This window comes from Halichoerus grypus, chromosome 12 (assembly GCF_964656455.1).
Source record: "Halichoerus grypus chromosome 12, mHalGry1.hap1.1, whole genome shotgun sequence".
Lineage (NCBI taxonomy): Eukaryota > Metazoa > Chordata > Mammalia > Carnivora > Phocidae > Halichoerus > Halichoerus grypus.
The window spans coordinates 44,362,134-44,375,241 of record NC_135723.1 but is presented as its reverse complement, the minus strand read 5'-3'; the positions used below and the strand labels follow the sequence as shown (position 1 = coordinate 44,375,241).

The 13,108-nt window shown below is 38.4% G+C and overlaps 2 protein-coding genes across 10 annotated transcripts in view; one reads left to right on the top strand and one right to left on the bottom strand.

Moving 5' to 3' along the window:
- PHF14 (PHD finger protein 14) overlaps positions 1-3,938 on the bottom strand; it is a 220,056-nt gene extending 216,118 nt beyond the window's left edge. For all 9 annotated transcript variants that reach the window (XR_004919219.2, XR_004919220.2, XR_004919221.2 and 6 more), the window contains exon 1: positions 3,787-3,938. The gene's annotated coding sequence lies outside the window, so the exon portion shown is untranslated. The remainder of the gene's footprint in view (positions 1-3,786) is intronic.
- A 254-nt stretch (positions 3,939-4,192) lies between these two features.
- On the top strand, positions 4,193-11,624 carry COXFA4 (cytochrome c oxidase associated subunit FA4). The gene is made up of 4 exons (XM_036098215.1): positions 4,193-4,376; positions 5,442-5,530; positions 7,009-7,069; positions 11,408-11,624. Exons 1-4 carry the CDS (start codon positions 4,335-4,337, stop codon positions 11,462-11,464), a joined length of 249 nt encoding a protein of 82 aa, XP_035954108.1. The 5' UTR covers positions 4,193-4,334; the 3' UTR covers positions 11,465-11,624.
- Positions 11,625-13,108: the final 1,484 nt, after the last annotated feature.

Here is a 13,108-nt window from a genome sequence, read left to right as displayed (position 1 = left end):
CTTAGTCTATGTCTCTTTTATTTTATTCCAGTCAACTCTATCCATCAATGGCTATACTCACATTTCTTTTTAGTGTATACCTTTAGTATACCTCCTTCTTTCTTGAGATTTAATTTTAGTCACCTTGATCCTGCCAGGCTTTGGTGAGAGAGCTACACCCTTATCTCTTTGTCCAGACTTTCAAATTGTTTAGTTTAGAGAATTTACTAAGACACCTTAATTTATTGAGATGTTTCAATAAAGGTGTGATGGCTACATTCATGATTGGGTCACTAGCTTGAGATTTTTAATTGATCTTTTTGATTAAACATCAATCTCCGTTTTATCTTGTACAGCTGAAGATAAGTATCAGCCATATCTTCTAACTCTGCAAGTCTCTAAATTTCTAAATGCTCCATTCCCTGTCATTGAAGCTTGCAAACGGACCAATTATTTTCTGAGTCCATCTCTATATTGTATTACCTTGTCAAGTGTTGCCAATAGTAGCGGACACATGCAGCTTACATACCCTTTGCCTGCCATTTCACTGAAACCTATGAATTTATGAGGGACATTAACTGCCTTCCATTGAGAACAATTTCATCAAATGTTCCAACGCTGTATAACATAATTGCTATCCTTCCAGCTTCTGGTAACAGTTATCTTGTGACCTGTTGCTGGGACCTGAATCCAATGCCAGATATTTTAGGATTTTTATTATGGTAATATACCACCACACTTTCAGTGCCAAATTCTTTATAAGAGTAAGCTAAGTTAGGCTGCAGTAACAAACCACTCTTAAATCTGGTGACTTACAGCAATAAATGCTTATTTCTAATTCTCAATACATGTTCATTGTAGGTCAGCAATGTCTCTGCTCCAAGTAATTTTCACCCTGACACCCAAACCTCTATCTAGAACACTGCTGATCTTGTGGCAAAGAGAAAATAAAAAACATGGCACATATTGGATCTTAAAGCTTCTGCTTGTGCATGACACAGGTTACGTTTCACATTTCATTTGCTAATAAAGCAAGTCATCTTATCAAGCCTGACATGGAGGCAAGTGAGTGATAATCCCCTTCCAGGGGCAGGCAACAGGTATTTGTATACAATATAATCTACCACACATACAAAAACCACTTGTAAAGCTAAAATGTATTTTTACAATATGCATCCTCTACTATGGCTTCTTTTCCTTGATTGTCTCTTCTATTCTTCCAATCCCTGCTTAAAATATAGGTCTTTCCCCTAACTTTAATATGCATAATTCAAACTTTTATCATTTGACATTCTGGTTAATATTTAATGAAATTTATATTCTGCAACCCTGCTTCGTTAACATTTCCAAAGGCATCACTTGACTACCTGTATTATTGTTACTGCTAGAAATTAGGTCAATAACCAAAAGGTAAGCCTTTGGATTTTACTTTCTTATCAACAGTGGTATTCCTGTATACCCAATCACTTATTTTAGTATCATTTGTTATCATTAAAAATAAAATATTACAAGAAGAAATCTTCCTTCTAATTTCTTTACTTTCACCTGCACTTACTGCTGTTAGGTTTCTGTGTTCACTTTTAAGTATTTTCCATGATCTTTGTGCTGATTTTTAAAAATATAGCCACATTCCTCACCATCATCTGTAAAGTCAATGTCAGAGTCCTTTACAACCTCCCTGATCACAATTTCTTCTCTCCTTTGATATGGCTCGGCCACACTGGCCTTGGGTTTTGTTTTGTTTTTCAATCTCAAAACCATTTCTCTTGAAAATTGAACATTCTTCACCCATATTGTCACCAGGTTACCACCTTATTTAAGTGTGGTAACCTTAATTTATTTAGATATTATGGCTAAATTTATTTATTTACCTCCTCAGAGGGACCTTCCTTATCTACTTTCACTTAAGTAATCTTCTTTTCTCCACTCCCGCATGTCCTTCTCTATCATATTTTATTGGTTTATCATGATCTAAAGTTATCTTGTTTATTTATGTGTGTATTCCCAACTTCCATGTAATCTCCATTAGGATAGAACAATGTTTGCATTCACTGCTTTCTCCCAAGTTAGAACAGGGCCTGGTGCTGAGTAGGTACTTAATGCAAGATTTACTGAATGAATTATAAAGACACCATCTTTCCAAGCTTCATGATATATCATCTTAATAATCACCACTTATTTATTTTTTATTTCTTGCTGAACTTATCTCCTCTCCCAAACATTGCATGTTGGAATTCCTCACCTCCATGTCTTTTGTCTCTCGTTACCTTCTACCTTCTCTCCCTAAGCAATCTCATTCAGTCATATGGCTTCATTTCCCATGAATAAACTGAGTCCTAACTATATTTTTCTAGTCTAGATCTCTCTTCTGCCCTTACAGAGCTCTACTTGTATTTTACATAAATACATATCCCATCATTCTCTATTGTTTCTTCTCTCAATAATGGCATCAACATCCAAACAGCCGGTCAAAACTGAACCTCTGAAATTATCCTGGGCTTCTTCTCCTCACTTCCTCACATTCGACCAATGTCTGGAATCCTTTCTACATCATCACATTGCCCACACTAGTCCAATCTACTATTATCTCTCGCAAGGACTACTACAGTGCCCCATGACCCGTCTACTCCCCTTTCATGCTTATGTCCTCTAATCCATTCTTCATAGACAAAGCAATCATTTACAACCACAGCAACTTTTTTTTTTTGGCATAACTTACTAATGCTCTCAGCATAAAACCCTTGATGTGTAAGTGGTCACTGGCCCAGTAGATCTGATCCCCACCCTGCTCTCCCTTCAAGTTGCAACCATACCAGACCTCCTTCAGCTCTTCAAAAGGATCTCTCCAGTTTCAGCCTGTCACACTTACTACCACTATTTTGTACACCTGCATCACCCGTTTTGACTTGGTTAATGTATACTTCTCCTTTAGGTCTAACGTTGCTTTTTTGGAGGAGCCTTTTCCTAGTCTTCGCAGTCCCAGTCACTGGTGTGATGATTCGATTAATGCTTTACGTAGGAGATGGGAGAGGGTTCAGATTGTCCCGAGACCCCTGAAGCCTGTCCCATGTTACAACTTTCAGATTAAAAAAAATAATAAAAACAACAGATAAATGAAAATTGTGTTAGAATACTATAAGGTATGTGTAGGCACAGAGGCACTCAAAACACATTTTTTTTTTAAGATTTTATTTATTTATTCATGAGAGACAGAGAAAGAGAGGCAGAGGGAGAAGCAGGCTCCCAAGGAGCAGAGAGCCCGATGCGGGACTCGATCCCAGAACCCTGGGATCATGACCTGAGCCGAAGGCAGACACTTAACCATCTGAGCCACCCAGGCGCTCTCAAAACACATTTTAAGAATGGAATTTTGGGGGCGCCTGGGTGGCTCAGTTGGTCAGGCGTCTGCCTTCGGCTCAGGTCATGATCCCGGAGTCCTAGGTCATGATCCCGGAGTCCTAGGATCGAGTCCCCCATCGGGCTCCCCGCTCGGCGGGGAGCCTGCTTCTCCCTCTGACCCTCTCCCCTCTCATGCCGTTTCTCTCTCGCTCGCTCTTAATAAATAAATGAATGAATGAATGAATAAATAAATAAATAAATAAAACCTTTAAAAAAAATGCAATTTTGGGTCCCGGGACAGGGTACAAGGGTATGGCACTGAACATTAAATCCAGAGCCAGGACCTGGGGATTTAGAGATTACGTTGAGAGGCCATCTTCAAGTCATTTACTAGTTTTTAACTTCTGCCCATAAGCGACAGTCTAAGACAGGAAGCAGCTGCAGTCCTCTTAAACCGCAGTCGCTGACCTTAGTAGCAAGAGACTCGACCCGCTCTCCAGGCGTCAGACGCTCAGCAGCCGTAGGTGCCGCGTAGCTCCCTCAGCGCCCGTCAGCGCCGGCAGGCGCGCGCCCAGCACGCGCGCCCTCAGCGCCTTAGAGCGCGCGGACAGGCTTGCAGGCGCCTCCCAAGAAGACCCCACCCATTCCATTTCTCAACGCGAGTCCTCCCGAGAAAGTGCCTGTCTAGTCAATCAAAGTGTTCCAGTTTCGACGCAAAAATTTACCGGTCAGAAGCATATACAGGACAGGAATGAGAATGTTTCGCTTGGGACTGGAACGCTAAGGGTCTGGCCAGGTTAGAGCGGACGCATGAGGCGCTGGATCAAGGCAGGCACTGTTAAGGACAGCCGCATCCGGGCCCTCCTGCTGCAGACTGCCCTCCGAGCCAGGGGTCCTTTAGGTAGGAGGTTCTGGGTGACTTTGGACGTCCGTTCATCCTCGGTGTAGGGATTACTTAGTCCCGGGCCTTGCACGTTTGGTTTTTTCCTTCTGGACGGGAGGCCTCTGCAGCAACCATGTTACGCCAGATCGTGGGTCAGGCCAAGAAGCATCCGAGCGTAAGTTCGTGACCCCTTTAGCAGTGTCTTTAGTTGTCCATCCTGTGTCCGGCTGCGGCTTCCTCAGCTCCCTGCGGGCTTCCTCCTTCACCTTGGGGTGGACTCTGCCTCACTTACTTTGTCGTCCTAGTTACCCAGGCCCTTGAGCTCTGACCACGCCAGGTATTGAGGGGCTTAGGCTGGCAGGCGGAAGGTGAGGGATACCTTCGAGGAAAATGAACTGGTGAATGTTGGAACAGTCTGGTGGTTGCACCCTCTCGTATGTTGGTCCGACCCAGGGGTAGTTGTGCGCCGTGTGGGTTGGAGACCAGCAGGTCAGGTTTCCTATTTGTTGTGCCACCTCAAAGATCTAGTGCTCACTGCATTGCACCACCAGGCAATTACAAAGGTCTGTAATCTTGAGGATTCTGAGACGTCTTGACCTCTTGAGATTTTGGGGGAGTTCGGTAGCGCAGAGGTGGCTCGCGGTTAAGTTCATCTTAATTTTCTCCCAAGCACATCAATTTGTTGTGGTCCTAAAACTCAGTTACGCAGTTTTTATCTTAAATGCATTGCGTAACTACGCTTTAAGCATTGGTAGCAGTATGTTTTCAGAGATTTATGCATGTAACCCATGTCTGTAATGGGCGTGCTTTTGTTTTTGCTCATTCAAACTCTTAATTTCACAGAATTTGTGTTTCTCAAAACGCTTATAAGACAGACCAAGAAGTTGTTTTACAAGCCTCAAGATAAAGGAGGCTGGGAAATTTAATGAGAATAATGTATAAATATTAGGTGACGATTGGATATATTTTCCTGGAAATTTAAAAATTTGAATATGTTTTTCTACATTAAACCAGATTCATCTTCACATCTTTCAGAAATTCCATTTCTTTTGAACACAGTTATAAGAGATCTTACCTCAATGTAAGGTCTATCTTTATTCAAATTTTAAAACAAGACCGAAAAATAGCAGTTTGAGACTTCAGAATTAGTGTGTAGGAACTACTGTAGCCTTTCTTTTTTTCAGCAGCTAGGTATTTGAAGCTGTCTGTTAATTCTTGTCTGTTTTGTGTCTGATTCTAGTTGATCCCCCTCTTCGTATTTATTGGGGCAGGAGGTACTGGAGCAGCGCTGTATGTCTTGCGCCTGGCATTGTTCAATCCAGATGTCAGGTAAGTACTTAAAAATATTTATAACTTTAGTGGTCTAAAGCTGGTTTAGGAGCCACAGTCTTCAGGGAGGCAACATCAAGTAGTAGAAAGAGCCTAAAATTTTGTAGTCGTATATAGAAAGTTCAGATCCTAGTTCTGTTGTCATCTACTTGGTTCATAAAATTGTCTAAATTTCTCTGAGTCTCTTTTTTCTCGTGGGTAGAGTAGAACTACTAATATCTATTTGTAATCTTGTGAGAATTGAGATAAGTATTTTTATAAAATACTTAATCAGCGTTGCTCATACATGTAAATGGTTTTTCCTGCTTTTCCTCAATAAGGAATGCTTTTTTTTAAGATTTTATTTATTTGTCAGAGAGCGGGCACAAGCAGGGGGGTGGCAGGCAGAGGGATAAGCAGGCTCCCTGCTGAGCAAGGACCCTGATGCTGGACTTGATCCCAAGACCCTGGGATCATGACCTAACCCGAAGGCGACTCTTAACCGACTGAGCCACCCAGGTGTCCCAGGAATGCTTCTTTTTGAAGTTAGAGAACAACAGGCAACAAAAAGAGATTTATTGTTATTCTGTATACTTTTCTATATATCACTTCTTTAGTAAAAGCCAAGTTTAAAGTTTCTGGTGACAGGGATAGGGACAGATACACTGCCCCAGAGGCCCTGTGTTCTACCCTTTTTTCTTTTTTCTTTTTTTTAAATTTAAATTCAATTAGTCAACATATCATCATTATCATCATACCATCAAACCATCATTAATTTTTGGTGTAGTGTTCAGTGATTCATTAGTTGCGTATAACACCCAGTGCTCATCACATCACATGCACTCCTTAATGCCCATCACCCTGTTACCCCATCCCCCGACCCACCTCCCTTTCAGCAACCCTCAGTTTCCCAGAGTCGAGTCTTTCATGGTTTGTCTCCTTCTCTGATTTCTTCCCATTCAGTTTTCCCTCCCTTCCCTTAACGATCTTCTGTGCTATTTCTTATATTGCACATATGAGTGAAACAATATGTTAATTATCTTTCTCTGATTGACTTATTTCACTTTACGTAATACCTTCCAGTTCCGGCCATGTTGATGTAAGTGGTAGGTATTCATCCTTTCCATGGCTGAGTAATATTCAGTTGTATTTATGAACCACATCTTCTTTATCCATTCATCTGTTGAGGACACCTCAGATCCTTCCGCAGTTCGGCTATTGTGGACATTGCTGCATGAACACTGGGATGCAGGTGCCCCTTTTTTTCACTACATCTGTATCTTTGGGGTAAATACCCAATAGTGCTCTACCCTTTTTTCTAACTGATTACATGGAATTGCTAATTATAGAGCCTGTGTCTGCTTCAACTCTAATGAAAACAACACCATACTTATTCTAATAGAAAATGAGATCTATTCAAAATACTAGCTTCTTAGGAAGTACAAAAATATTTTAAATAGTTTTATTTTTATAACAATTACAATGTTTGTTCCTTTTAGTTGGGATAGGAAGAATAACCCAGAACCCTGGAACAAACTGGGTCCCAATGATCAATACAAGGTAAGCTACAAAATTGTTTCAGAATTGCTAGAAAGTATAATACTCATGTAGTAGGTTTTTTTTTTTTTTTTTTTAATTGGATATACATGTAAAATTCCATTATGATGAACTTTGGAGGAATTGCTAGATTGTTATATGAAATTAAAATGGCATATTTCCCTAGCAAATATTTTTTTCTAAGGATTTTATTCACAGACTTTAGACTCTGGATGTGAGATTAAGATAATGTTTTCATGATTTGACTAAGTAAAAAAAGGAGAGGTGGTAATAGCTATCATATACCATTTTCTTAGATCTTGAATAGTCTAGTGCAGTGGTTTTCAAACTTCAGTGTACATAGGCCTCACCTGGACAGGTGGTTAAAACACATACTGTTCAGCTCCATCTCCAGAGATTCTAATTTAGTTGGGCTGTTGTGGAGAGTAAGAATTTGCATTTCTAACAAGGTTTCAGGTCATGCTGATGCTGCTGGTCCATGGACCACACTTTGAGTAGTACTATTTCAGTGGATGGTTTGGTTGGCTCTTCTTTCTTGTTGGTATGGTTGAAATATTTCAGGTGAGGGTAATTAGGAAGAAATGAAAGTCACTTGGAACTTAAATTTTACAATGAGCCTTCTAACTAAACTTTTTAACATCTTACCTGAAAAGTGGTTTGTGCGACTATGCTTTCACAGAATGAGTTTATGGACTGAGACCATTTATTTATTTAATTAATTTTTTTTTAATTTTAATTTTTTTTTAAGATTTTATTTATTTGAGAGAGAGAATGAGATAGAGCATGAGAGAGGGGAGGGTCAGAGGGAGAAGCGGACTCCCCACCGAGCAAGGAGCCCGATCCGGGACTCGATCCCGGGACTCCAGGATCATGATCTGAGCTGAAGGCAGTCGCTTAACCAACTGAGCCACCCAGGCGCCCCTATTTATTTTACTGAGATACAATTGGCACATAAAATTATGTTAAGAGTAAAGTATACAAGGTTGGTTTGATAAATTTATGTATTGCAGGATGATTACTATATTAGCATTACCTAACTCTTACTGTGTCACATAATTACTATTTTTTTGTGTGTTGAGAATAATTAAGACCTAGTGTCTTAGTAGCTTTGAAATTTATAATACAATATCGTTGACTATAATTCCTGTGTTGTGTATTATATCTCCAGGATTTATTTATTTACTAGTTGCAAGTTTGTACTCTTAAACAACATCTCCCTAATTCCCCCACCCCCCAGCCCCTGGTAACCACCATTCTACTACTTTTACAAGTTCAGCTTTTTTAGATTTTGCATATAAGGGATATTATGCAGTATTTGTCTTTCTCCGTGTGATGTATCTTACTTAGCATAATGCTCTTAAAGCCCATCCATGTTGTTATAAATCTGAGACCATTTGTTAATTCCCTAAAAGAACCTTCCTTATGTGTAAAAATTTTGCATACAAAGAATCTCTGGAAATGCTAAAACCAGGGCACCTTTATTAGGGTATAATTCACATTGCATACAATTTACCTATTTAAAGTGTATAACTCACCATGTGCACTTCCAGTGTACTAAGGTGCTTCATCAAAAGAGAAATAGCAGTGTGCTTAAGCACTTTCAAGAAGGGGTGCTCTGACCAATGAATGTCCAGGACCCTTAGCAGATCTACATCAGATGGAGATGGCTGCTACCATTATTGATAAGAGCAACTTTTAAGATAATTATTGCCTTTTTCTGATTCCAAGCTTTCCACTCAATTGTCTGATCATAATTGGGCTCCCAAATCTCTAAATGGATGTCCCTGCAAGAAACAGATAAAAATGTGCTGGCAAAGCTGAAATGAGCCACCTAACCTGTGTATTACATTTTAACTTAAAAAAATGGTAAAGGGGCATCCTGATTTATTTTTCCTCTCTTATAAGATTGTTTAAATTAAGTACATTCTAAAGAAAATGATTCCACATCCAGTAAACTTTAAAAAAGAAAAGGGAAAAAAACAGGCCTTGATCCTTCCACCAAATTGTGTATTGGAGTCTCTGGGTAGGTGTAGTTCAAAAAGCTCCCTAGGTGATTCTGATAATGAAGGCAATTAACCAGTGCCCTGGCACTATGGTAACACATGCCAGTATGAGGACATATGAAGTGGAAATGGAATGTTGCTGCAACAAAAATCTAATTTGTGTGGCATGAATGGGATGAGTAGCTATGACACTGATTTAGAGATTGGAAAGATGAATCATATTTGATATAAAACATATGATAAGTATCACCTGCTGTAACTTGGAAGGTAGACCATGTGCCTAAAGAGCTTGTTATAGGAAAAGATCTTGGAAAACAGGATGTTAGTGGACTATTATTGGCTGTATTTGCCAAGAGATGAACTTGTAGAAGAATTGGGCGATTTGTAAGCAGAAATAAAAGGGAACCAAGTCCAGAAACTTGTGAGCCTGGAGTGAATGAAGCCTGCTACTGCTTCTAAACCTAAACAGTGAGGCAGACAAGATTATTTTTATCATTCACTACCTGTCACCTAAGATACTTGTTTTTTTTTTATTTTTGGCCACATCACTTATTCTGGAAAATCCTAAGTGAGGGGAAATGATACCTGCCATTTCTGAACCAGTGTGTGCTTCCTCCATTGTTCTATTTCATCTGTCCTGAGACCAAAATGGACAGTTAAGGGTTTTTCATTCAACCCAGAATTGCAATGAAGAGAACATGGAGCAGTCAGCTTACAGATGGCATGTAATGTGAGTGAAAAACAAACCTTTGTTATTGTAAACCACTAAATTTTGGGGATTGTTGCCACTTTGCAAATCTAGCCGAAGTTAAGACAAACGAGAGGACTAAAATAGGATTTAAGCATTAAAGGCCCAGCAACACTCTCAACTGAATAAAACATCCCAAAGCCACGATCAGAATATGTGTGCCTTCCCAACTGTTGTTCCAGAGGCCTTCCAGGTAACCACCATTAAATTGAGAAAAAGAATGGGGACATGGAAGCTGAAAAATAAAACAGATTCGAAAATTACTTCGTTACTTCAGAGAATTTTGATTCTGGCACATGGAACTGAATAGAAGCAAATACATCAGAAGCCTGCTTAGTTTTGACAAAATTGGCAAAGATACTGTGACCTTTCCACTCTGCATGAGTGTAAGGGCTTGATCCTGTTTCTCATTCAGTGTTTGGCGAATCTTGTAACTTGATCTTCAGTTGCCTCTTTTATAAAGTAAGAATGAGTAAGGCTGTGATAACTAAGATAAACATAAAACATTATGCCCACAGTGTCTGGCATCCATTAGAAGAACCCAATCAGTGTTTACTTTCTTAATATGTAGCCTGTAGTTCTTTTATAAATAGTCCCTCTAATTTTGTTAACATGTTAAGGTCGCACAAATTAGTTTATTTTCAAAAATCTCGTTGTTTAGGTTCAATTGCTTCATAAGAACAATGTCAGAACAAAGATTACTGCTCTTTGGCTTATTTGTACTTCTCTGTCTATGCAACTTTGTGTATAACTCAAGGATAAGCCTTACAACGTGGGAATTTTTCTTTTTTTAAAACTTAAGTAAAATAATTTTGAATTCTTCAGTTAGAGATAAAGAAGTTAGGGTATGTTTGGAAAAATAAAGAAAAGGATTTGAAAAATAATAGATAGAGATTTATGAGCTTCTTAAAAACCCTGAAGAAAATGTTGATGATGATTCTGCAGTTTTAGTTCTTTTGGAGTTAAAATAACATAGTCTTCAAGTAATTATATCACAACCTCTTCAGTGTTCTTTGGCACAAGATTCTGTAAACCCAAGATTATAGCCTTGGGCTTAATGTATAAATCCTAATGTTTTCTCAGTAGAAACTCTGGAGATGTTTCAAATACAAATCATTTAAAAAAAAAAGATGTTGAGAGTTAGAGGCAGTTTTTTCCTAAAGCAATCATAGATTTCTAAAATTAATTTTAGTTGGAAATTTTTAGAAATTACAGGTTTCCAAACATGCATTATGATTTAAATACAGTATTATTTAGAAGCAAAAATACGGTATTATTTAAAAACTTTTGTACCGGAAGTGGTCAGAAGTCACTTTGATATTGATGCAATTTGATTTAGAAAATTGAGGGAACATACTAACACTGTTCTTCTGAGGTAGATTGAATATTTTTACCTTACCAAAATCATTATTAAAGGACTGGAATTTTAGTGTCTTTCTTTGGATGACTTTTATATTGTTAAATATCCATAATAAAAAATTCATGTCTGTAATTGTTACTATAGAAAGCTGAATAAAAATAATTTTAAAACTTCTGTATCATCTCTGTGTGTTTGATAGATTATCTAAAATATCTTTTTTCTTTTCCAAGTTCTACTCAGTGAATGTAGATTACAGCAAACTGAAGAAAGAAGGTCCAGACTTCTAAATGAAATGTTTCACTATAAAGCTGCTTAGAATGAAGGTCTTCCAGAAGCCATCCGCACAATTTTCCACTTATCCAGGAAATGTTTCCCCTCTAAATGCACGAAATCATGTTGGTGTATTGTGTTGGGGTTTACACTGAATAATAAATATCTGAAACTTGATATGTGTCACTATTTAATTCTGAAAATCTGCTCTGAACTTTATAACTAGGGTATAAGAAATAAACTTAGAATTTAAGGAATTTCCTGAATTTCCATCTATTTGTATAATTTGAAAATAAGACTTTAAGCTGCTCAAAACACTTTTCATTTTTTGTATAGGACTTGGTAACTTCACTAAGTATATTTAACAACTGGAACTGGAAATATGCAAAGATAGATCGGGAAGAGTATTCAGGTGTCTGGCATTGGCAAAGTGGAAGCCTTTGGATTTCTGCTACTGACTGATGTTGAAACGTGTTGTCAGTGATTTTTACCATGGCATACTCCATGCTGGAGATTTTCAAGGTTATCCCGGATTGTAGTTGGATCTGAGTCCATCTAGTTCATTGAGTTAGTGGCCATTATGCTTTTACTGTGCTGATTTAATCACAACGGACTACTTTGTTCCTTAATGAGGTCACCAAGCAAAGCTGCATTTAAATACTGATGTCTTGGGTTAGGATTTATGTATATTTGATAAGTTGCAGTTTTCAGAATTTGCAAGTGCTTCCCAGTAGGTACTTGAAAAGGAAACAAAAAAGAGCCAAGCAAAAATTACACTGAATTTCACTTCTTTAAAGTTTTATTAATTCACCCTGATCAGAATTCACCTTTACTACTCTAAAAATGATTCTATTAAGGTCATCTGTTACCTATGTCCATGTTTCTAAATTCAAAAGTCAATAATCAGTACTCATTTTGACCTAACACAGTTGACCTAACTCTTCTTGGAAACATTTTAATCCTGTAGTCTGTAGAACAACATACTTTGTTTTTCTTTTACATAATTGGCTTTTCTACTCAGTTTCTTGGTTCTGCACTTTCATCTTTGTGATCTTTTAATATTGGAATACCCCAAAGAAAAAACACTTAGGACCTCTTCATTATCTGCAGTCTTCATCCAGTCTCATATTTTCAAATACGATGTGGATGTCCTAGGTAAATTTTTCAGACCAAATGTTTTTTCATATGTATATGTGTGTGTATATACACACACATATACATATACACATATATACATACATATACACCTACTATATATGGATATATCTATGTTCACTCATCCTCTCCATGTGGATGTCTAATGGGCATCTTAAATTTAACATGTCCAATTCTGAATTTGTGAACCTCTCAGACTCCGTATCTACAATGTTCAGTCCCACTATCTTCAATCATACCAGTTCATAGGAACATCATCCTTAGAGTTAAGGCCAAAATCCTCGGAGTCTTCATTAACTTTTTATTTTTTTTTAAAGGTTTTTTTTTTTTAATCCATTTGACAGTGAGATATAGCGAGAGGGAACACAAGCAGGGGGAGTGGGAGAGGGAGAAGCAGGCTTCCCGCGGAGCAGGGAGCCCAATGCAGGGTTCAATCCCAGGACCCCGGGACCATGACCTGAGCCGAAGGCAGACGCCTAACAACTGAGCCACCCAGGTGCCCCAAC